Genomic DNA, 23,579 nt, shown 5'->3' with positions numbered 1-23,579 from the left:
AAAAGCATTAACACATATAGGATGTTATTATATATAAAGCTAAAATTAAGTAAAACTTTAATGAAAATTACAGTAAATTCCAGTAAATACCTATTTTATTAAAGCACTATCTATACTAAGTCCAACAGTGGAGGCAGACTCATAACTAACATCCGAGTGTTTACTGTCTGCCAGACACTATTCTAAATTCTTTGTGTATATTTACTATTTTGATCCTTAGAAATAATTCTGTGAGGTAGGTGCTGTTAGTATCTTGTATTGCTGATTTAACTGAGCCACAGAGTATGAGGTAGCTTTTAACTAGAGAGGAGCAGTGACTAATCGTATTAAGCAAAGTGAGAATTCTGGCAAAACACAGTTCATTGACTTGTGCCATCTGTCACACCTGGGATCTCTGGGCTGTTGTGGCTTATCTGCCTTGGCAGAAAACCCTCCCCCTTTCTCAGCATTGGTCTGTGTGTGTCCCTCCTGAGGTAGTCGTCTCAACCCCAAAAGACCTTTCCAAGGAAGGAAGAACTCAGAAAAGGGGCCTATGAGTAGCATTGCTCCTCTGATAGAAGGCTGTTTATCTGTTTCTTTATTCAACAAATATTTACCTGACACCTATTATCTGGCCAGACTGTACTAGGCTCCAGTGATTAAGATAGGTAAATAAATAAATAAAATCCTACAGGAGCTCAAAGTTGGACCCAGGAATCAGACATGAAAGTATAAATAAACCTCACGACCTGGTAAATCCTAAGGGAGGTTTGACTAACTTGTTCCAGGAGTCCAGGGAAAGGTATGCGTCATTCTGCCGCGGGCAGCCAGGGGAAAGCATCATAGAGCTAATGGCTAACGTGTGTAGCAAATGCTGTTTTCAGCCTAGGGCCAAAAATGATGTGCAGCTGCCAGGTAATGAAACATTTTTCATTGGATTCTAAAATCAGCTGTTAAAAGGGAACTCTACATTGTTTTTTTGCATATTGGAGCATCACTTGAATATATGTATGTGTATATATCCTCCAAAAGTAACCAACCTGAAGGACAGTACTTATTACTAAGGACTTTAGCTGTTAATTTGCATGCTTTTGTGTTCCTATTTCATGCTGTCTCCTATGATTAATTACTTCTGCAAATACTTAGCAAGTATTATGTGTTAGGCATTTGCTGAGCTTGCAGATATGGAGCTGAATAAGACAAGGACCCCTGTCCAGAGGGAGCTCCAGTAGAACAGGCAAATGTCATTTGTTGAGTGAATAATGTGGTTCGGTGAGTGTTAAATCCTAATAATCTGAGCAAAGATTTGCTTTAAAAGCATTACACACAGATTAATAAAATAACTTGCCATCAAGTTGTGGGCAAATTAGAATCTAGTCAGAAGAAAGTAAATGTGTTTGTAGTTAATGGAAATAGCCCCTCTTCCTTTCCCCTGCCTCAGATCTTCATGCATACAAGATGTTTCCTCTGCCTGGAATGCTGTTCCCACACACCTACCTCCACCCCCAACCTAGCTAGATTCTTTCTCCTTCAGATCTCAGCTCAGATGTTACTTCCTCATGGAAACCTTCCCACACTTGTCCAGTCTAAATTATTTTCACCCAAAAGTTATTCTGTCCTTGAAATCTGTTTTGTTGTTGTTTTTAAGACTAGTCAAGTGAAACAGTGGGAATGGGGAAGGAACAAAGAAATCTGTAGCTGGTTGTGATCAATTAGTTGTAAACATTTTTTTTTTCAATGAGTTATTTAATGCACATCTCTGCTGTTATAAACCTGTTTGTTTTTTGAATGAGTTATTTAATGAACATCTCTGCTGTTTCACTCTGAGCTCCGTAAGAGTAGGGCTGTGTATATTTTCTCTTTCACTATATAGCCACACAGTAAAGCCTCTTTTATTTATTGAATGAATGAGTGTCCATCATGTGCTAAGTAATGTGCTAAAACTTCACATAAACTATCACATTTAATCCTTAAAATAGTCCTGTGAGGTATGTATTGTTGTGTCTATTTTAAAGATTAGAACATTAGACTCCAAAAAATTATATAGTTTATCCGTGACACCATAGCTGATTACATAGTTTATCCATATCATAGCTTTGTCACCTACTAGTGACGAGGCCAGAATTTAAACCCGCTTTATAAACTAACTGTAAACTCTTCTTCCTTAACTACCTAAAGTTAAATGGCACTAATATTTTTGCTTAGTTTTTTCTGTGTAATTAACAGAATTTACTGTTAACCAGAACTGTGTTAACTTATGGTTTTACGTAACTATATTCATTTAATAAGTGACATTCACAACAAGATTCTACAACATACTCTGAATTATGAAAAAGAAAATGTAAAGGTTGGAATCAGAATTTTAGGTGGAGAGAGACCTGTAGAGATCACAGCCTTGTGTTGTACAGATGGGAAACTGAGACTAAAACAGTGGGGTAACTTGTTAAAAGTCATATGCTGGTGAACTAGAAGCTAGATCTCCTGATTCTCAGTCTGGAAATAACATGCTACGGTATCTCTATTCAGTTTAGGGTAGTTTCCAAGCATATGTTTTTATATTCTTTTTTTCTTTTGGACTCCCTAGCCCCAAAGACTTTTTGCTTTACTGAATGATAAAGTGGTTACGGTAGACCAGGATAACTAGGTAAAGATACTAGGTAGGGGTAGTTCAGAAACATTATACCCTCCTTTGGTACTTTTTCCACTTGGCCAGTTTATGATTGACCATCTTATCAACTCTGTAAGATAAATAATAATAGTTAAATCTCCATCTTGCATGTGGTAAAGAGGTCTGATGAGAGTAAATGAATTGCCTAAGGTCACAGAGTGGTTTTTTACTTTATTCTTTTTGTTCTTTTTTTTTTTTTTTTTTTTTTTTGAGACAGGATCTGGCTCTGTTGCCCAGGCTAGAGTGCAGTGGTGCAATCTCGACTTACCGCAACCTCCATCTCCTGGGGCTCAAGCCATGCTCCTACCTCAGCCTCCCAAGTAGCTGGGACTACAAGTGCACACCAAAACTCCTGGCTAATTTTTGTATTTTTTGTAGAGATGGGATTTCGCTATGTTGCCTAGGCTGGCCTCGAACTCCTGAGCTCAAGTGATCCACCCACCTCGGCCTCCCAAAGTTCTGGGATGACGGGTGAGCCACCACATCCAGCCAGCAGAGTGTTTTAAGGATGAAGCTGGACTCTTAGAGCATAGGTTAGCAAGTTGGCCAACAGTTTTTGTAAATAAATTTTTATTGAAACACAACCAAATTAATTCATTTACATTTTATCTGTGGTGGTTTTCACACTACAACACATACTGTAATACAAAAGCAGAGTTTAGTAGTTGTGACAGAACTTAATGGGCCACAAAGCCTAAATGTTTACAGTTTGGCCATTTTTGGTTTTTGTTTTGATTTGTTTTGTTTTTGAGACAGAGTCTTGTTCTGTCGCCCAGGCTGTAGTGCAGTGATGCGTTCTTGGCTCACTGCAACCTCTACCTACGGGTTCAAGCGATTCTCCTGCCTCAGCCTCCCAAGTAGCTGGGATTACAGGCGTGCACCACCACCCGCAGCTGATTTTTGTATTTTTAGTAGAGATGGAGTTTCGCTTTGTTGGCCAGGCTGGTCTCAAACTCCTGGCCTCAAGTGGTACACCTGCCTCAGCCTCCCAAAGCTCTGGGATTACAGGCATGAGCCACTGCACTTGGCCCAGTTTGGTCGTTGACCAAAAAGTTTGCTGGCCCCAGTTCTAGACTCTTGGCACTGGCACTGGATGAGTTTTTTCTACCTGGGAGAAGGCATACTGCCTCTCAAGCTGTCTCTTCTTCACAGGTCACATTTAATAGGAAGGAATCTGTGTCTCTGTGGCTGTTATTTCATAGAATGGATCTTCTAAACTTGCCAGCCTACCAAGATCCATACCAGTATTTCTGGACGAAGGATTTAAAATTTTCCAAAGTTAAGAATTACTGCAACAGAATATGTTGTGAGGTGGTAAAAATACATTAATCAACTAACAGTGGTAGCTGGGATCAAGCATGAGTTCAGTTTATAACTGCTCTCTGGAACTTTTAAAACAACCATATATTCTGTATTAGGTGCTTTGGATTCTGAAAATAGAGTGCAGAGCTCTAGATCAGTGATTCTCAAAGTGTGGTCCCTGTACCAGCAACACCCACATGGCCTGGAAACTTGTTAGAAAGTACAAATTCTCAGTCTCTACCCCATACCTGCAGATCAGTAATTCTGGGGACAAGGCCCAGCCATCTGTGTGTTTAATGAGACCTTCAGGTGATTCTAATGCACACTAAAGCTTGCGAACCACAAGAATTTTTGTTTCTTGCAAAACAAAATTTTTGTTTCTTGCAAAACAAAATTTTTGTTTCTTGCAAAATCCTAAATAATCCTGATGCTGCCAGTCTGGTGACCATGCTTTGAGAACCATTGCTGTAGATACTAGAAATAAAAAATAGGGCATAGGCCAAGAAAATAGCTTTTTGAGTCCATAAGATCCTGTTGAGAATCTTGATTTTGATGAGCATAAAATGGGCATTGTTGGACAATTTTACTTCAAAATTTAAATTTTAAAAATGCAGAGTACAGAGAATAATAAAACTACCATCTTGATACCAACCATCCCGCTTTAGCAGATCTCAACATTTAGCCATATATATATGTGTGTGTGTGTGTGTGTGTGTGTATATATATATATATATTTTTTTTTTTCCCCTAAGGAAAGAAGAGGGCAGACAGAGATCCCTTATACCCTTTCAGAGTCCCATTTCTGTCTTTCCTTCTGATAGAACCACTGTACTGAATTTGGTGTATATCACATGCATGTTTTTATAATTACAAGTTCTGCATACATCTGTAAACAATGTATGCTTACACATTTTCATACTTAGCTTGTAACAGTAATTGTTCTGCAACTTTTCTCCAGACATTGTTTCTGAATGTTATCCATGTTGATACAATACAATTTTAGCTCATTTACATTACCTGTTATGTAAATATGACACAATTTATTAATCTATTTTCCTTTTAATAGGCATTGGATTATTCCTATTTTTTACTATTTTAAACAATGCTGCAGTAATCTCGTACAAGTCTCCATGTAGACCATACGACAGGAAATTTCTCTGGTATATGCACAGAGAGTAGCAGTTGAGAAGTAGGTTAAAGGCTTTGCTAGCTTTGCTAGATATTGCTAATTGCTCTGCTAAGGATTGTTCCTATTCACCCAATTGCAAGGTATGAAAATCCCATTTCTCTACATTTTTATCAAAACTTGACATTTCAGACAAATGTTGCCAAAGAGAGGCGAAATGCCTTCTAGTTTTTAAATCTATAATTACCCAAGTTCTAGGGAGCTTGAGCTAGTTCTCAGGTTCTCAACATTTCACATTTCTTATTCTGTGAGTTACCTGTGATATCACTTATCTATTTCTTTTTTGGATTTTTTGCCTTTTTGCATAGATTTATAGATGTTCTTTATGGAATCTTTCTTAATGTTTTATAAGTTGTGTTTCAAGTACTTTATCTCAGTCTATCGTTAGATTTTTAACTTGGTTCATGGATTTTGTTGAGGTACCAAAATTTATCAACTTAATATCAAATTTATCAAGGTTTTCCTTTAAAATTTATTCATTTTATATCTTTTTAAGAAAGTCTTTTTCTACTCTTGGGTCTTAAAGATGCTTTACTTTTATCTGAAGTTCTGAAGCTTTGCTTTGTACATTTAAGTCTTTATCTGGAATTCACTTTTGTGTATGGCATGAAGTAGAGCTCAAATTCTATTTTCTCTTTTCAGGTAACAGTTGTCTCAGCACCACCCTTTTGTCATTGACTTATAATGTCACCTCTGTGATATACTAAGATTATTCTATGTACATGGGTCTGTTTCTGGGCTCTGATCTCTTCTGTTGGCTTATTTGTCTGTGTGTCAGACCCACATTGTCTTATTATCACGTTATACAAATAATATCTGGTAAGACGTATCATCTTACTCTGACCTTTTTCAAAACTATTGTGTTCTTAATCGTTCACTCTTCGAGGTAAATTAATGCAATTGGCTTGTTGAATTCCATGGAAATTTTTGTTTTTAAATTTCGATTGGCATTACGTCGAATGTATTGATAACTTGAGAGAGGATTGACTCTGAATTCATGAACATAGTATATCTCCTTTATTCAGGCCTTCTCTGACCTTCAGTAATGTTTCACAGTTTTTCCCAAAAGGTTTTGGGTATCTTTTATTAGATTTATTTCTATATACACTATGTTGCTTTTTTGGATAGTATTGTTTTTCTAACTGGTTATTTCTGGCATAGAGACCCCCTTTGTTTTTTCCTTCGTGAACGTATTATTCTCTCCTTTTCCAGTAGATGGCAGTAAAGTACATTGAGCTTGTTATTAAGAATATTTTCTTTACAGTGATGTCTTTTTACCCCTTAAAATGATTTGTGTATTTAAAGATATTGGTTCTGAAATATTTCCAAATTATCTCCCTTTGTTCCATTTAGGAGGATAAAAAGAAGCGAGATCGAGACCGGGTGGAGAATGAGGCAGAAAAAGACCTCCAGTGTCACGCCCCTGTGAGATTAGACTTGCCCCCTGAGAAGCCTCTCACAAGCTCTTTAGCCAAACAAGAAGGTTGGAATAACTCTGAATTAACTATCCTGAATGAGGAGGCTGAAATTATTATAGCTCAGGAAAATGGTGGGGTTTTAGCTTCTAAGTTGGAGCTTTGTGATTGAATTTTTAAGTTTTTTCTCTCAAACTGCATAAGAGCTTTAAATTAGCTTCAATTTTGGATTGATACTCTCAAACTTCAATATATTTTTAAGATAAATGGAATTTCTGTATGAGATATTTAATAATGGTTGTAGAAAATGATCTAGTAAATAATACTCTCTAGAATACTCCTTTTTAAAATACTCTTTTCCCTTCTTCTTTGCTTTAGAAGTAGAACAGACACCCCTTCAAGAAGCTTTGAATCAACTGATGAGACAATTGCAGAGGTAAATGTTTTTCCAATATTTTTATAACATAGAAATTAAAATGGTAGATGTGTAGGATCCAAACCACATTTGTGCCTAACTCCAAACATACTTGATTTTAAAGTGAATGATAAATATTTTGCCTGGCAGCAGAAGTACTCCAAGAGGCTAACTTTTAGATATTCTTTATTTGGTTTGTTTCCCTGGCAACTTGAAGGGTGTTACATAATACTTTTAATGACAAATTTCTGTCTCTAAAGTAATTTCTGATGTTAAAACTTTAAGCCAGGAATAAACAATACAGATATTTCCACTTTGCTAATAGATGGAAATACCTTCTGTGTATTTGCACAATGCTTATCATGCCACGAATGTTTAGCAATTATTAAGTATGGGAGAAAAAATAAAACACCATAAATAGGAATTATGGCCTTCTTTTAAATGCAAAAATTGGTTCTAAAAATTTCAGTGCCTAGATTAAGCTACTGTTGAGTTCTTAAAAGGGAAAAGAATAACTCAATCTTTATTAAAATATTTATTTTGGGCCGGGTGTGGTGGCTCACGCCTGTAGTCCCAGCACTTTGGGAGGCCGAGGCGGGCAGATCACGAGTTCAGGAGATTGAGACCATCCTGGCTAACATGGTGAAACCCCATCTGTACTTAAAAAAAAAAAAAAAATTTGCCGGGCATGGCATGGTGATGGGCGCCTGTAGTCCCAGCTACTTGGGAGGCTGAGGCAGGAGAATGGTGTGAACCCGGGAGGTGGAGCTTGCAGTGAGCCGAGATTGCGCCACTGCACTCCAGCCTGGGTGACAGAGCAAGATTCCGTCTCAATAAATAAAATAAATAAATAAATAAATAAATAAATAAAATATATTTATTTTGATATCTCTCTTTACTCAGAGTTTAAATTTTCAGCTCAAAGATATTTCCATTATTTGCAAAGGGTTTATGGTTGTAGATCATACATTTTTACAGTGGACTTTCTTTCATTGTATTGAACTTAAGTCAACCCAGAACACATTGTAAATAATTTTTCTCTAATGTAATCTGTATTCAGTGCCTGTTCAGGTTTGCAGTTAAGATCAGAAGTTAACCGAGTATAGTAGCTCACACCTGTAATCCCAACACTTTGGGAGGCTGAGGTGGGAGGATCAGTTGAGGCCAGGAGTTTAAGACCAGCCTGGGCAACATAGTGAGACCCCATCTCTACAAAAAAATAAAAATTATCCTAGTGTGGTTGCACACACCTGTAGTCCCAGCTCCAGAGACTGAGGTGGAAGGATCACTTGAGCCCAAAAGGTTGAGGCTACAGTGAGCTGTGATAGCACCATTGCACTCCAGCCTGGGCAACAGAATGAGATCTTTTCTAAAAAAAAAAAAAAGAACTTACTGATCTCTCTTCTTTTTTGGTGTTTGAGAAAAATTACATCTAGTCTTTATATTTAAATAACTTGTTCATTACTTCACTACTTGTCCGAAAGGAGTGAATAGGTATTGGGTATTCCATTGCAATTTACAAGGTATGACTGTAAAATGTCATGGCTGCCTTAGAGTTTTTCTTGCAACGTAAGGCCAGAATGTAGGTTAATGATGTCACCTTAAAAGAAATGACTTAATTAAAAGAAGACATTCAAATGGCCAACAGGTATATGAAAAAATGCTCACCATCACTAATAATCAGAGAAATGCAAGTCAAAATCACCCCACCCCAATTAGAATGCCTGTTATCAAAAGACAAAAAAAAAAAAAAAAAGCTGGCAAGAATGTGGTAGAGAAAGGGAAATTGTATATACTGTTGGTGGAAATGTAAATTAGTATAGCCATTATGGACAACAAGTATTATGGACAACAAGTTCCTCAAAACATTAAAAATAGAACTACCATATGATCCAGCAATTCAGCTACTGGGTATATATCCAAAGGTAATGAAATCAGTATGTCCAGGAGATACCTGTACTCTTGTGTTAATTGCAGTGCTATTCATAGTAGCCAAGATGGAATCAGTCTAAGTGCCCATCAATGGATGAATGCATTTTTTAAAATGTGGTATGTATACACAATGGAGTATTATTTCACCATTAAAAAGAATGAAATACTATCATTTGTAACAACATGGATGAACCTAGAGGACATCATGTTAAATGAAGTAAGCCAAACACAGAAGAACAAATACTGCACGATCCTTTTGTAGTTCATAAGTGTAATGATTGGGTTTTCGTGTTCCTTTGTGAGATATACCGCCCTCAAACTTTGTTAGAACATCAGCACATTACCCATCTGATGTGAAGACAGAAAATATGGTGAGGGCACAAATATGACATCATCTCACTCATGTGGGATCTTAAAAAGTTGATTCATAGAAGTAGAGAGTAGAACAGTGGTTACCAGAGGCAAGGGAAAGGTAGAGGTTGGTCAGCAGGTACAGAATTACAGTTAGATGGGAGGAATAAGCTCTGGTCTTCTGTTGCACAGTAAGGTGACAGCAGTCCACAACCATTTATTATATACATCAGAATAGCTAAAAGAAAGGATTTTGAATGTTCTTATTCAAAGAAATTAACAAGTGTTTGGGGTGATGAATATGCTAATTACCCTGATTTGATTATTACACAGTGATACCGAAGTATCCTTGTATATATGTATGTTAGTATATATGTGTTGAAACGTCACACTGTACCCTCTAAATATGTGCAATTATTATGTGTCAATTAGAAACAAAGTCTTAATGAAAAGACACTTCAGAAAGTATTTCTTAGTCTAAAGACATTGGGAATTAGAACCCAGAGCCACACTGTTTTGATTAGTTTTAGTGATTGGATGATTCTTCATCCTTACCAGGAGCTAAGCCTGGTTTAAAAAAAAAAAATCTAGTTGATCAAGTTTGATAATAGCATTTTTGGTCAAAACTAAATGGGGCTCTGTATTAAAATGACTGACCTAGGAGTTAGATAATTTCCTCCAAAGGGTAGCTGCAGGAGGCCACCCAGAGGTGAATGCTGCCGTTACGGTAACTCCTGTGGACAGCGCACATTTTGATGTATGGGTCCTGACTGTGTATTTTTGCTTGTTGTCATTTTTTAGTCTCACTGCTTAGGCATCCTGCTGTGAAAAACAAAGGCAGATTCACATAGACCTGAGTCAGATTTCAACTCTTTTATTTAATGCATGACTCAGGATAGATAATTTCAACCTCACTGAGCCTCAGTATCCTCCGGTAGTGGAGGATACCACCACTTTGATGGCTTTTGTGAGGATTCGATATAAAATATGTCAAGTGCCTACCACTGGGACTAGCAACATGGTAAATATGTTTTTAAAGAAGTTGTTATTTTTTAAACCATATTTTTACTGTTATTCTGTGGAGTAAGAAAACTTTTGGTGTGCCAGATTTCCAGAGGGAAAAAAAATTAGCATAATGATTTAATCATATAAAGCATTCATTCTCAACCTGACAATACTGGAAATACAAATGCCAAATATTCAAATCCCAATGCCAGTACTCATCTGTGGAAATATCACTGCCTGGACCCTACCCTTCTTCCCCAAGAGCTTCTGGTACAGTGGGTCTAGGCTGAGTCTTCCTCCCGCTTCTTCCCCGCATTGGAATTTTTTTAAAGCTCCTGTGTGATTCTAGTGTACAGCCAGTGTTGTGAATCTGTGATGAAAAGCACTAGTTTTCAAATTTGAGTTTCTGATTTTGGGGTTTTTTTGGTCCAGTCCTGTCTTGGCACACATACGGAGGTATTTAAGAGGACCTTTTTAATGTCAGTTTTTTTAGCATCCCCCACATACACATGATAGAAGTTATATACATTTATGGAGAAAACAGACATGCATGGACCAGAAATGCAAGCCTATTAGAAATTAATATGGAGGATTGTAGATGTATGTTCATAGTTACTATTTTGGCCTTTTCCCCTTTGGTTGATTAAAAATATTCAGTGCTAATCTCCCAAAGGTTAAAACATTGGTCAGTTAGTTGAGGTTGTTTATTTTGCTTCATGTTTTCCTGTATAAGTGTAGCTGTTAATTAATGAGGCTGTGTATTTTAAAAGAAAGAAATCTCCATCCTGAGGGTACAGCTAGTATGTAAAACTTCCTTGTTATGAAATACTTAATAGACTTTAAAATCATTTCTTCAGTTTTCAGTTAAAAATATGTTAACATATTACAAATTCTTTCTGCATCTGAAGGGTTTCCTCTGACTTCTGCTCCTAGACCAATAGATTTGTTTGTAATAGAATAAAATATTACATTGTATTTTGCATATCTTTACAGAAAAGATCCAAGTGCTTTCTTTTCATTTCCTGTGACTGATTTTATTGCTCCTGGCTACTCCATGATCATTAAACACCCAATGGATTTTAGTACCATGAAAGAAAAGATCAAGAACAATGACTATCAGTCCATAGAAGAACTAAAGGTAACTCTTCAATCCTATATACACAAAATCTTGGTAGAAATCTGCATGTCTGATATTCACAGTCTTTCTCATTGACCTTTTATTTTGCAAAGAATTGAGTTTATTTTAAGATCCAATATCTTTGTTTATTTCTGCTTCAGAAAACTTTATGAGCTTGGTGATGGAAAACCAGATGAAATAGGTCCTCTGATATCTTTCATTCATAATTATTTTTGTCTTTAGCGAAATTTTGAGTTTGATATGTGTTCCACAGTATATTTTTTCCAACCTTAGAGTGAAATTTTTAGCTTAGATCAATACAAGTAAAACTAATATTTTAATGAAAGTTGAGGGTTTTTTCTATTTCTAGACATATGAGATACGCATATTGTATTAATCCATTCTTACACCGCTATACAGAACTGCCTGAGACTAGGTAATTTATGAAGAAAAGAGCTTTGATTAACTCACAGTTCCACAGGCTGTACAGGACACATGGCTGGAGAGGCCCAAGGAAACTTACAGTCGTACTGGAACATGAAGGGGAAGCAAGCACGTCTTCACATGGCAGCAGGAGAGAGTGAAGGGGGAAGTGCTACACACTTTCTTTTTTTTTTTTTTTTTTTTTAGATGGTTTACATTTTTTTAATTTTTTTTTTTTTTTAATTTAAGTTCTAGGGTACATGTGCACAACGTGCAGGTTGGTTACATATATATTCATGTGCCATGTTGGTGCACTGAACCCATTAACTCGTCATTTACATTAGGTATATCTCCTAATGCTACCCCTTGCCCATACCCCCACCTCACAACAGGCCCCGGTGTGTGATGTTCCCCACCCTGTGTCCAGGTGTTCTCATTGTCCAATTCCCACCTATGAGGGAGAACATGCGGTGTTTGGTTTTCTGTCCTTGCCATAGTTGGCTCAGAAACAGCTTCATCCATGTCCCTACAAAGGACATGAACTCATCCTTTTTATGGCTGCATAGTATTCCATGGTGTATATGTGCCACATTTTCTTAATCCGGTCTATCATCATTGGACATTTGGGTTGGTTCCAAGTCTTTGCTATTGTGAATAGTGCCACAGTAAACATACGTGTGCATGTGTCTTTATAACAGCATGATTTATAATCCTTTGGGTATATACCCAGTAATGGGATTGCTGGGTCAAATGCTGTTTCTAGTTCTAGATCCTTGAGGAATCGCCACACTGTCTTCCACATGGTTGAACTAGTTTACAGTCCCACCAACAGTGTAAAAGTGTTCCTGTTTCTCCACATCCTTTCCAGCACCTTTTGTTTCCTGACTTTTTAATGATCACCATTCTAACTGGTGTGAGATGGTATCTCATTGTGGTTTTGATTTGCATTTCTCTGATGGCCAGTGATGATGAGCATTTTTCGCGTGTCTTCTGCATGAATGTCTTCTTTTGAGAAGTGTCTGTTCATATCCTTTGCCCACTTTTTGATAGGGTTGTTTGATTTTTTCTTGTAGATTTGTTTAAGTTCTTTGTAGATTCTGGATATTAGCCCTTTGTCAGATGGATAGACTGTGAAAATTTTCTCCCATTCTGTAGGTTGCCTGTTCACTCTGATGGTAGTTTCTTTTGCTGTGCAGAAGCTGTTTAGTTTAATGAGATCCCATTTGTCAATTTTGGCTTTTGTTGCCATTGCTTTTGGTGTTTTAGTCATGAAGTCCTTGCCCATGCCTATGTCCTGAATGGTATAGCCTAGGTTTTCTTCTAGGGTTTTTATGGTTTTAGGTCTAACATTTAAGTCTCTAATCCATCTTGAATTAATTTTTGTATAAGGTGTAAGGAAGGGATCCAGTTTCAGCTTTCTACATATGGCTAGCCAGTTTTCCCAGCACCATTTATTAAATAGGGAATTCTTTCCCCCTTTCTTGTTTTTGTCAGGTTTGTCAAAGATCAGATGGTTGTAGATGTGTGTTATTATTTCTGAGGGCTCTGTTCTGTTCCATTGTTCTCTGTCTCTGTTTTGGTACCAGTACCATGCTGTTTTGGTTACTGTAGTATAGTTTGTAGTATAGTTACTGTAGTATACTGTCGTATAGTTTGTAGTATAGTTTGTAGTATAGTTTGAAGTCAGGTAGTGTGATGCCTCCAGCTTTGTTCTTTTGGCTTAGGATTGACTTGGCAATGTAGGCTCTTTTTTGGTTCCATATGAACTTTAAAGTAGTTTTTTCCAATTCTGTGAAGAAAGTCATTGGTAGCTTGATGGGGATGGCATTGAATCTATAAATTACCTTGGGCAGTATGGCCATTTTCACGATATTGATTCTTCCTACCCATGAGCATGGAATGTTCTTCCATTTGTTTGTATCCTCTTTTATTTCATTGAGCAGTGGTTTATAGTTCTCCTTGAAGAGGTCCTTCACATCCCTTGTGAGTTGGATTCCTAGCTATTTTATTCTCTTTGAAGCAATTGTGAATGGGATTTCACTCATGATTTGGCTCTCTGTTTGTTATTGGTATATAGGAATGCTTGTGATTTTTGTACATTGATTTTGTATCCTGAGACTTTGCTGAAGTTGCTTATCAGCTTAAGGAGATTTTGGGCTGAGACGATGGGGTTTTCTAAATATCCAATCATGTCATCTGCAAACAGGGACAATTTGACTTCCTCTTTTCCTAATTGAATACCCTTTATTTCTTTTTCCTGCCTGGTTGCCCTGGCCAGAACTTCCAACACTATGTTAAATAGGAGTGGTGAGAGAGGGCATCCCTGTCTTGTGCCAGTTTTCAAAGGGAATGCTTCCAGTTTTTGCCATTCAGTATGGTATTGGCTGTGGTTTTGTCATAAATAGCTCTTATTATTTTGAGATATGTCCTATCAATACCTAGTTTATTGAGAGTTTTTAGCATGAAGGGCTGTTGAATTTTGTCTAAGGCCTTTTCTGCATCTATTGAGATAATCATGTGGTTTTTGTCTTTGGTTCTGTTCATATGCTGGATTACATTTATTGATTTGCGTATATTGAACCAGCCTTGCCTCCCAGGGATGAAGCCAACTTGATCGTGGTGGATAAGCTTTTTGATGTGCTGCTGGATTTGGTTTGCCAGTATTTTATTGAGGATTTTTGCATCGATGTTCATCAGGGATGTTGGTCTAAAATTCTCTTTTTTTGTTGTGTCTCTACCAGGCTTTGGTATCAGGATGATGCTGGCCTCATAAAATGAGTTAGGGAGGATTCCCTCTTTTTCTGTTGATTGGAATAGTTTCAGAAGGAATGGTACCAGCTCCTCTTTGTACCTCTGGTAGAATTTGGCTGTGAATCCGTCTAGTCTTGGACTTTTTTTGGTTGGTAGACTATTGCCTCAATTTCAGAGCCTGTTATTGGTCTATTCAGGGATTCAGCTTCTTCCTGGTTTAGTCTTGGGAGGGTGTATGTATCCAGGAATTTATCCATTTCTTCTAGATTTTCTAGTTTATTTGTATGGAGGTGTTCATAGTATTCTCTGATGGTAGTTTCTATTTCTGTGGGATCAGTGGTGATATCCCCTTTATCATTTTTTATTGCATCTATTTGATTCTTCTCTGTTTTCTTCTTAGTCTTGCTAGTGGTCTATCAATTTTGTTGATCTTTTCAAAAAACCAGCTCCTGGATTCATTGATTTTTTTGAAGGGTTTTTTGTATCTCTATCTCCTTCAGTTCTGCTCTGATCTTAGTTATTTCTTGCCTTCTGCTAGGTTTTGAATGTGTTTGCTCTTGCTTCTCTAATTTTTTTAATTGTGATGTTAGGGTATCAATTTTAGATCTTTCCTGCCTTCTCTTGTGGGCATTTAGTGCTATAAATTTCCCTCTACACACTGCTTTAAATGTGTCCCAGAGATTCTGGTATGTTGTGTGTTTGTTCTCATTGGTTTCAAAGAACATCTTTATTTCTGCCTTCATTTCGTTATGTACCTGGTAGTCATTCAGGAGCAGGTTGTTCAGTTTCCATGTAGTTGAGTGCTTTTGAGTGAGTTTCTTAATCCTGAGTTCTAGTTTGATTGCACTGTGGTCTGAGAGACAGTTTGTTATAATTTCTGTTCTTTTACATTTACTGAGGAGTGCTTTACTTCCAACTGTGTGGTCAATTTTGGAATAAGTGCAGTGTGGTGCTGAGAAGAATGTATATTCTGTTGATTTAGGGTGGAGAGTTCTGTAGATGTCTATTAGGTCTGCTTGGTGCAGAGCTGAGTTCAATTCCTGGATATCCTTGTTAACTTTCTGTCTCGTCGATCTGTCTAATGTTGACAGTGGGGTGTTAAAGTTTTGCATTATTATTGCGTGTGAGTCTAAGTCTCTTTGTAGGTAACTCAGGACTTGCTTTATGAATCTGGGTGCTCCTGTATTGGGTGCATATATATTTAGGATAGTTAGCTCTTCTTGTTGAATGGATCCCTTTACCATTATGTAATGGCCTTCTTTGTCTCTTTTGATCTTTGTTGGTTTAAAGTCTGTTTTATCAGAGACTAGGATTGCAACCCCTGCCTTTTTCTGTTTTCCGTTTGCTTGGTAGATCTTCCTCCATCCCTTTATTTTGAGCCTATGTGTGTCTCTGCACATGAGATGGGTTTCCTGAATACAGCACACTGATGGGTCTTGACTCTTTATCCAATTTGCCAGTCTGTGTCTTTTAATTGGAGCATTTAGCCCATTTACATTTAAGGTTAATATTGTTATGTGTGAATTTGATCCTGTCATTATGATGTTAGCTGGTTATTTTGCTCGTTAGTTGATGCAGTTTCTTTCTAGCCTTGATGGTCTTTACAATTTGGCATGTTTTTGCAGTGGCTGGTACCGGTTATTCCTTTCCATGTTTAGTGCTTCCTTCAGAAGCTCTTGTAAGACAGGCCTGGTGATGACAAAATCTGTCAGCATTTGTTTGTCTGTAAAAGATTTTATTTCTTCTTCACTTATGAAGCTTAATTTGGCTGGATATGAAATTCTGCGTTGAAAATTCTTTTCTTTAAGAATGTTGAATATTGGCCCCCACTCTCTTCTGGCTTATAGGGTTTCTGCTGAGAGATCTGCTGTTAGTCTGATGGGCTTCCCTTTGGTGGGTAACCTGACCTTTCTCTCTGGCTGCCCTTAACATTTTTTCCTTCATTTCAACTTTGGTGAATCTGACAATTATGTGTCTTGGAGTTGCTCTTCTCGAGGAGTATCTTTGTGGCATTCTCTGTATTTCCTGAATTTGAATATTGGCCTGCCTTGCTAGGTTGGGGAAGTTCTCCTGGATAATATCCTGAAGAGTGTTTTCCAACTTGGTTCCATTCTCCCCATCACTTTCAGGTACACCAATCAGATGTAGATTTGGCCTTTTCACATAGTCCAGTATTTCTTGGAGGCTTTGTTCATTTCTTTTTACTCCTTTTCCTCTAAACTTCTCTTTTTGCTTCATTTCATTCATTTGATCTTCAATCATTGATACTCTTTCTTCCACTTGATCAAATCAGCTACTGAAACTTGTGCATGCGTCACGTAGTCCTCGTGCCATGATTTTCAGCTCCGTCAGGTCAATTAAGGTCTTCTCTACCCTGTTTGATGTAGTTAGCCATTCGTCTAATCTTTTTTCAAGGTTTTTACCTTCTTTGCAATGGGTTCAAACATCTTACTTGAGCTCAGAGAAGTTTGTTATTACTGATCGTCTGAAGCGTTCTTCTCTCAACTCATCAAAGTCTTTCTCCCTCCAGCTTTGTTCTGTTGCTGGCAAGGAGCTGCATTCCTTTGGAGGAGAAGAGGTGCTCTGATTTGTAGAATTTTCAGCTTTTCCGCTCTGGTTTCTCCCCATCTTTGTGGTTTTATCTACCTTTGGTCTTTGATGATGGTGACGTACAGATGGAGTTTTGGTGCGGATGTCCTTTCTATTTGTTAGTTTTTCTTCTAACAGTCAGGACCCTCAGCTGCAGGTCTGTTGGAGTTTGCTGGGGGTCTACTCCAGACCCTGTTTGTCTGGGTATCACCAGCAGAGGCTGCAGAACAGCAAATATTGCAGAATGGTACATGTTGCTGCCTGATCCTTCCTCTGGAAGCTTCATCTCAGAGGGGCACCCGGCTGTATGAGGTGTCAGTTGGCCCCTACAGGGAGGTGCCTCCCAGTTAGGCTACTCGGGGGTCAGGGACCCACTTGAGGAGGCAGTCTGTCTGTTCTCAGATCTCAAACTCCATGCTGGCAGAACCACTACTCTCTTCAAAGCTGTCAGACAGGGACGTTTAAGTCTGCAGAAGTTTCTGCTGCCTTTTGTTCAGCTATGCCCTGCCCCCAGAGGTGGGCTCCACCCAGTTCGAGCTTCCCGGTGGCTTTGTTTACCTACTCAAGCCTCAGCAGTGGTGGGCGTCCCTCCCCCAGCCTCACTGCCGCCTGGCAGTTCAATCTCAGACTGCTGTGCTAACAGTGAGTGAGGCTCCATGGGCATGGGACCCTCTGAGCCATGAGCGGGATATAATCTCCTGGTGTGCCATTTGCAAAGACCATTGGAAAAGCACAGTATTAGGGTGGGAGTGTCCTGATTTTCCAGGTACAGTCTGTCACAGCTTCCCTTGGCTAGGAAAGGGAATTCCCCAACCCCTTGTGCTTCCTGAATGAGGTGATTCCCTGCCCTGCTTCGGCTCACACTCTGTGGGCTGCACCCACTGTCCGACAAGCCCCAGTGAGATGAACCCAGTACCTCAGTTGGAAATGCAGAAATCACCAGTCTTCTGCATCAGTCATGCTGGGAGCTGTAGACTGGATCTGTTCCTATTCGGCCACCTTGGAACCTATCACTACACACTTTCAAACAACCAGATCTTGTGAGGACTCATTATCACGAGAACAGCAAGGGGGAAATCTGCCTCCATGATCAAATCACCTCCCACCAGGTCCTTCCCCCAACATTGGGGATTACAATTCAACATGAGATTGGGGTGGGGACAGAGAGCCAAACCATATCACATGTACTCTAAAGTAAAGAATAAATTGGCTTGTCCAGAAATACTAAAGAGAAGTTTAATTACATTTTCTAATTTGATGAAAGTTAATTGCTCTCTGAGTTCATTTTGGCTATATTTGTTGAGCATGTTTTCTTCAGCTTTAAGAAGAGTATAGAAAATGTACAAGGACCTGAAAACTTATAATATATATACCTATTATAGATGAGGTTTTTCCCATTTGAGGGAGTGTCCTGGTGTGTGTTGATTCCAGGGAAAGGAACCATGTATATTAAAATTTACTATGTATTCAACCGCCACAAACTTAATTGGTTTAGATAATATCTGTTTTACCTCTACTTTGTTTTACATAACCACAGTAGTGCTCACCTGACCTATAAGGGTTAGACCCTAATTGGTTACCCTAGTTAGTTATTTTCCTAAAAATAAAATAAGATAGTGTCTTTATGGCCAGGTGTGGTGGCTTACACCTGTAATCCCAGCACTTCAGGAGGCCGAGGCAGGTGGATCCCAAGGTCAGGAGATCAAGACCATCCTGGGTAACACAGTGAAACCCCGTCTCTACTGAAAATACAAAAAAATTGGCTGAGTGTGGTGGCGGACGCCTGTAGTCCCAGCTACTCGGGAGGCTGAGGCCGGAGAATGGCGTGAACCCAGGAGGCAGAGCTTGCGACAGAGTGAGACTCCATCTCAAAAAAAAAAAAAAGATAGTGTCTTTACTTAGTCCCTTTTTTCATCCACATATTGATAAGCAGAGATTTATGAAGAATATCAGTGTTTAGTGCTCTTTACTGTTGAGTTTATAGGTAATATTCCGCTTTCTCCAAAGAATCTGAATTACATTCTCTCTTATTTAGAGAAATAGAAACTTTTCCCAACTTTTTATCTGGTGAAAATTAGGCTAAAACCATTTATTTCAGCATATTTCTGACCTTACCATTGCTTAATGGGAAAGAATTTCACATTTTTTTTTTTTTTTCTGCATGATTTTCCTCTGATCTTTCTCTTACAGTAAGAAGAGTAGAAGTGTGTCCCCAGAGTGTTTTTAAGCAGGTTAGGGTTTATCATAATTGAAAGGAATTGGTATCTTAGCTCTTCGGAGTTTCTACATTGCCACTTTTTTCTAGGGAAAGCTCAACAGCCTAAAGTAATATTTATTCAGTTCATTTGGCAGTTGAAGTAAAATGTGTGTGTGTGTGTGTGTGTGTGTGTGTGTGTGTGTGTATGTATGAAAAGTGTGCAGGAAGACTCAGCTTTTTGAATGACCAGTGCCATCACCCACAGTTCAGTAAAGCCCAGCACATTATGTTAAGATTTAAGGAATCTACAAATTGGCTTAATAGATCAGTCCTGTGTTCATTAGAACAATTCAGTACTCTTGCCAGTTCATAGGCCCATTATCTGGCCAATTATAGGCCAAATGGTCACTTAGTTTGAGTATATATCTAGTATCTCCGTTCACTTGCGTCCCATCCCCCCAAATACATATTTAATTTTTTTTTTTTTTTTGAGACCGAGTCTCACTCTGTTGCTCAGGCTGGAGTGCAGTGGCATGATCTTGGTTCACTGCAACCTCCACCTTCAGGGTTCAAGCAATTGTTGTGCCTCAGCCTCCCGAGTAGCTGGGACTACAGGCGTGTGTCACCACACCCAGCTAATTTTTTTGTATTTTTAGTAGAGACGGGGTTTCACCATGTTGCCCTGACCAGTCTCAAACTCCTGGGCTCAAGCAGTCCACCTGCCTCGGCCTCCCAAAGTGCTAGAATTATAAGGGTGAGCCACTATGCCCAGCCTAGTAATTCTTAATGGCCTGGAAGCTTTTCCAAATATCTGTAACAAAGGTCTTTAATCTAGGGTCCTTTGAATACCATAATGAGCCTTTAGAGGGACCAAGAACCTACTAAAATTACATGAAGACTTTTGTGTTCAGCTGTGTGTGTGTGTGTGTGTGTGTGTGTGTGTGTGTGTGTGTGTATACTTAAGGTCTCATCCCATAGCTTTCATCAGATGCTTAGAGATCCAAGACCTGGCATATTTACAGTCATGGCCCAAACTGAAGATCCACATATACTTCATCCACTTTAATACCAAATTTATTGCGACCCTTCACTCAGTCTTACGTACTTGTACATAGAACTCAGTCTACTTATTTTTGTTCTATTTAAGTGTTCTAACCTGTCATCACTATTAAATAGTGGAATTTGAATTTTTTTTGTTTTTTAAACAAATTTGTAGGGGGCAGATTCTCTTTTCTTGGGTTTTTCTTTTAACTTAGTAAGGCCTTGGCATAATGAATCGCACATTTATAGATGTAAAAATTACTTAACTATGAAAGCATGCAGTGGGGTCAAGTTCACCAGCACATAGCGGACTTTGAAATTTAAGCCAAAAAGACAGTTTTGGTAATTTGGCTACTCCAGTTACATGTTTTAACTCCTTGAGGTTGTATGGTTTATTTCACATTGGCATGGTTTTGCAACATTCTGCAAATTATGTTTAGTTTATGATAGTATCCAAACACATAAAAGTAGTGTAAATGTTTTAACATTTTTTGCTCAGTTAATGTGAATTTGGCAGGAAATACTGCGATAATTTAGGACTGCTCCATTTTCAGTCAAGATCTGAAATAAAATGTTCAATTCCTAAATGGAAATTTAAGATGTTTGTTTTAAAGCTAGGAGTAATATTTTTTTAAATTACATGAACTACTCAGCTAAAATCATTACATATGAAATAGAAGTATTTTCTTCACATTTTTTTTATGTGCAGTAAGATTATACTGAAGAAACCCATTTAAAAGTTTCATTCTGGGATCTACAGTTTATTATATACAGGTACTATAAAATATTTAAGAATTTGGGAAATAATATAGCATATTTAAATACATTTAGCAGTATTTGTTTTGTTGGTGAGTCTTAAAACTTAATAAATTACTGTTAGTATTGTTTAGTAAATAAAGAAAGGGATGTTGTTGCTTTTTAAATTTTTAGAGGACCTGTATATTTTCAACCTGGGGGTGCAGGGTAGTTTGTTTTACATTAATGCATTTTCTCCCTTAATGTTCTTGCTGCAGGATAACTTCAAACTAATGTGTACTAATGCCATGATTTACAATAAACCAGAGACCATTTATTATAAAGCTGCAAAGAAGCTGTTGCACTCAGGAATGAAAATTCTTAGCCAGGTAAAGGAAACTCTTTGTCATAAATAATAGTTATTAAAATCTGTGTCACTGTTTGTTGGCCATAGTAATACAGATACAATACAGTATTGATTTTATTTTATTAGCAGGTTATATTATATTAAATAAAGTAGAAAATACTAAATGAAAAAAATTTTAATAAAGAGAAGAAAATTAAGACAGGAAAATTCTTACTTGGAATCAATACAAATAAATATTGGCATTCACTTGTAATTATCTCTTAAGACATAAAACATCAGCTTGAAACATCAGCCTGAATTCCAGGATAAGACTGGCTGAATTGTGAGAACTCTGAAGAGGAAAGCTCTCTGTTTGCATTTGTAGGGGTGGAATCTAATGTTGGTCAGTCCTGTCAGAAGCACAGAATTTCTAGTAAGAAAATACAGTCATGTGCTGCATAATACTGTATATACAGACTGCATATACAGTGGTGGTTCTGTAAGATTGTAATACTGTATTTTTACTGTACTTCTGTTATATTTAAATGCACACATACTTAGCATTGTGTTACAGCTGTCTGCAGTATTCAGTATGGTAACATGCTGTATAGGTTCCTAGCCTAGGAGCAATAGGCTATATCATTTAGCCAGGTGTCTAATAGGCTATACCATCTAGGTTTGTGTAAGTGTACTCATTGATGGTCACACAACAAAATTGCCTAACAGTACATTTCTCAGAACGCGTCCCTTCATTAAGCTACATGTGACTATATACAAATGAGAGAAAATTTGAAACTGTCTCAAAACCACCTCTCCACAAGAGCAGACTCTTCCTTAAAGGGTAAGAATTAGTGCATAGTAAGTCATTTGAGGTCAGAGAAGTGTGTGCGTAGGCACAGACACATCATCATCAAACTGCAGGAAAGAGCGTAAACGAGATATTATACACAGTGGCAAAAAATTACTAGTGTCCCCAGGACGACAGTTGATAAAAGGCTTTGAAGGGTAAGCTGAGATGATCACTGTGCATCCTCTGGAGAAAATAACTCGCAAGATAAGCCATATCTTTTGAGGTTTTTCTCACCACTCTGAGTGGGAGAAACCTATGTAAGAGACTACTTTAGGGAACGAATCAAGGGTGATCCTGGCACCATACCATACCATGGCAGGCAGGCAGAAGAGAGTTTTCATTTTAGCTCTCTTCCACTAACTTGTGGACTTTGGGCAAGACATTAACTACCCTGGGACTCAGTGTTCTCATCCCTAAAGAAGGGTTTAGTCTGTGGTCTCCAAGATGATTTCTAGCATTACTGTTCTGATTCTAGATAAGAGGTAGAGTAGAGAGGATACTATGAAAAAGAACCACAAGATAGGACAGGGATTTTGCAAAGAAGAAATGAGTGGGTATAAGACACTGGTAGAAGGAGAAAGGAATCAGAGTCCAGAGCTTGAGCTCACATTCAGGGGAGTTCAAGGATGATAAAAATGAGTCGTGCATCTGCATGTGGTTTTTTGATTTTTATGGTGATTCATTTTTCTGTATTACAGTTTTACATTTAAAGAAATGCCTTGGTGTGCAGATGTCTGAGTGTCTGTGTGCTTGGCTGAGAGATTCTTGGATTCACTTAACTAGAGAAAGAAAAACATGTCTGGATTGTTGATTATTCTTGCGCTCCTAATATTTAGACAACTTTGGTTCCCACCCTTTCCTAAAGACTTGGGAAACTAATGGAAGCCAGTTACCCATCTTTGACAACATTCGCAGAGGAAAGAGGAATATGAAATGTTTACCCATTCTTTGCAGGAAGACTCTCAGAATCTAGAACCACGCCATATTCCAGGTTTAAAGACATGGAAATGCTTCTTGTTAATGTATTTGAAGTAAAAATGCATTTGTCAAATGCAGCCTTTAGTCACTCCAAAATATGTACATTGAATTGGGTGGTGGGAGCCTAATTTTTAATGACCTTTGATTTACCACTTCCTTAAGTAATGTAGTTAATACAACAAGCAAAAGATTCCATTATCTCTTGAATTTTACTGGCGTGTGGAATGGTTGAAAGCACAGAAAATAAAATTTTCTTCACTTTCCCTTCCCTCTCTCCCTCTTTCTTTCTCTCTGTTGTC

General features: G+C 38.0%; 1 protein-coding gene and 1 non-coding gene across 9 annotated transcripts in view; both read left to right on the top strand.

The window, feature by feature from the left end:
• Positions 1–23,579, top strand: part of BRD7 (bromodomain containing 7) — a 55,603-nt gene that overhangs the window by 7,663 nt on the left and 24,361 nt on the right. For all 8 annotated transcript variants that reach the window (XM_054668370.2, XM_054668369.2, XM_009430766.5 and 5 more), the window contains exons 3-6: positions 6,489–6,618; positions 6,929–6,986; positions 11,247–11,391; positions 21,385–21,495. In XM_054668370.2, coding sequence (XP_054524345.1) covers positions 6,489–6,618; positions 6,929–6,986; positions 11,247–11,391; positions 21,385–21,495 — 444 coding nt within the window. The remainder of the gene's footprint in view (positions 1–6,488; positions 6,619–6,928; positions 6,987–11,246; positions 11,392–21,384; positions 21,496–23,579) is intronic.
• Positions 9,148–9,251, top strand: LOC112205958 (small nucleolar RNA U13). The gene has a single exon (XR_002940090.1). It is a non-coding gene; the product is annotated as a small nucleolar RNA U13 (small nucleolar RNA).

The sequence above is a fragment of the Pan troglodytes genome, chromosome 18 (assembly GCF_028858775.2).
Source record: "Pan troglodytes isolate AG18354 chromosome 18, NHGRI_mPanTro3-v2.0_pri, whole genome shotgun sequence".
NCBI lineage: Eukaryota > Metazoa > Chordata > Mammalia > Primates > Hominidae > Pan > Pan troglodytes.
This window is presented reverse-complemented; position numbering and strand designations above follow the sequence as displayed.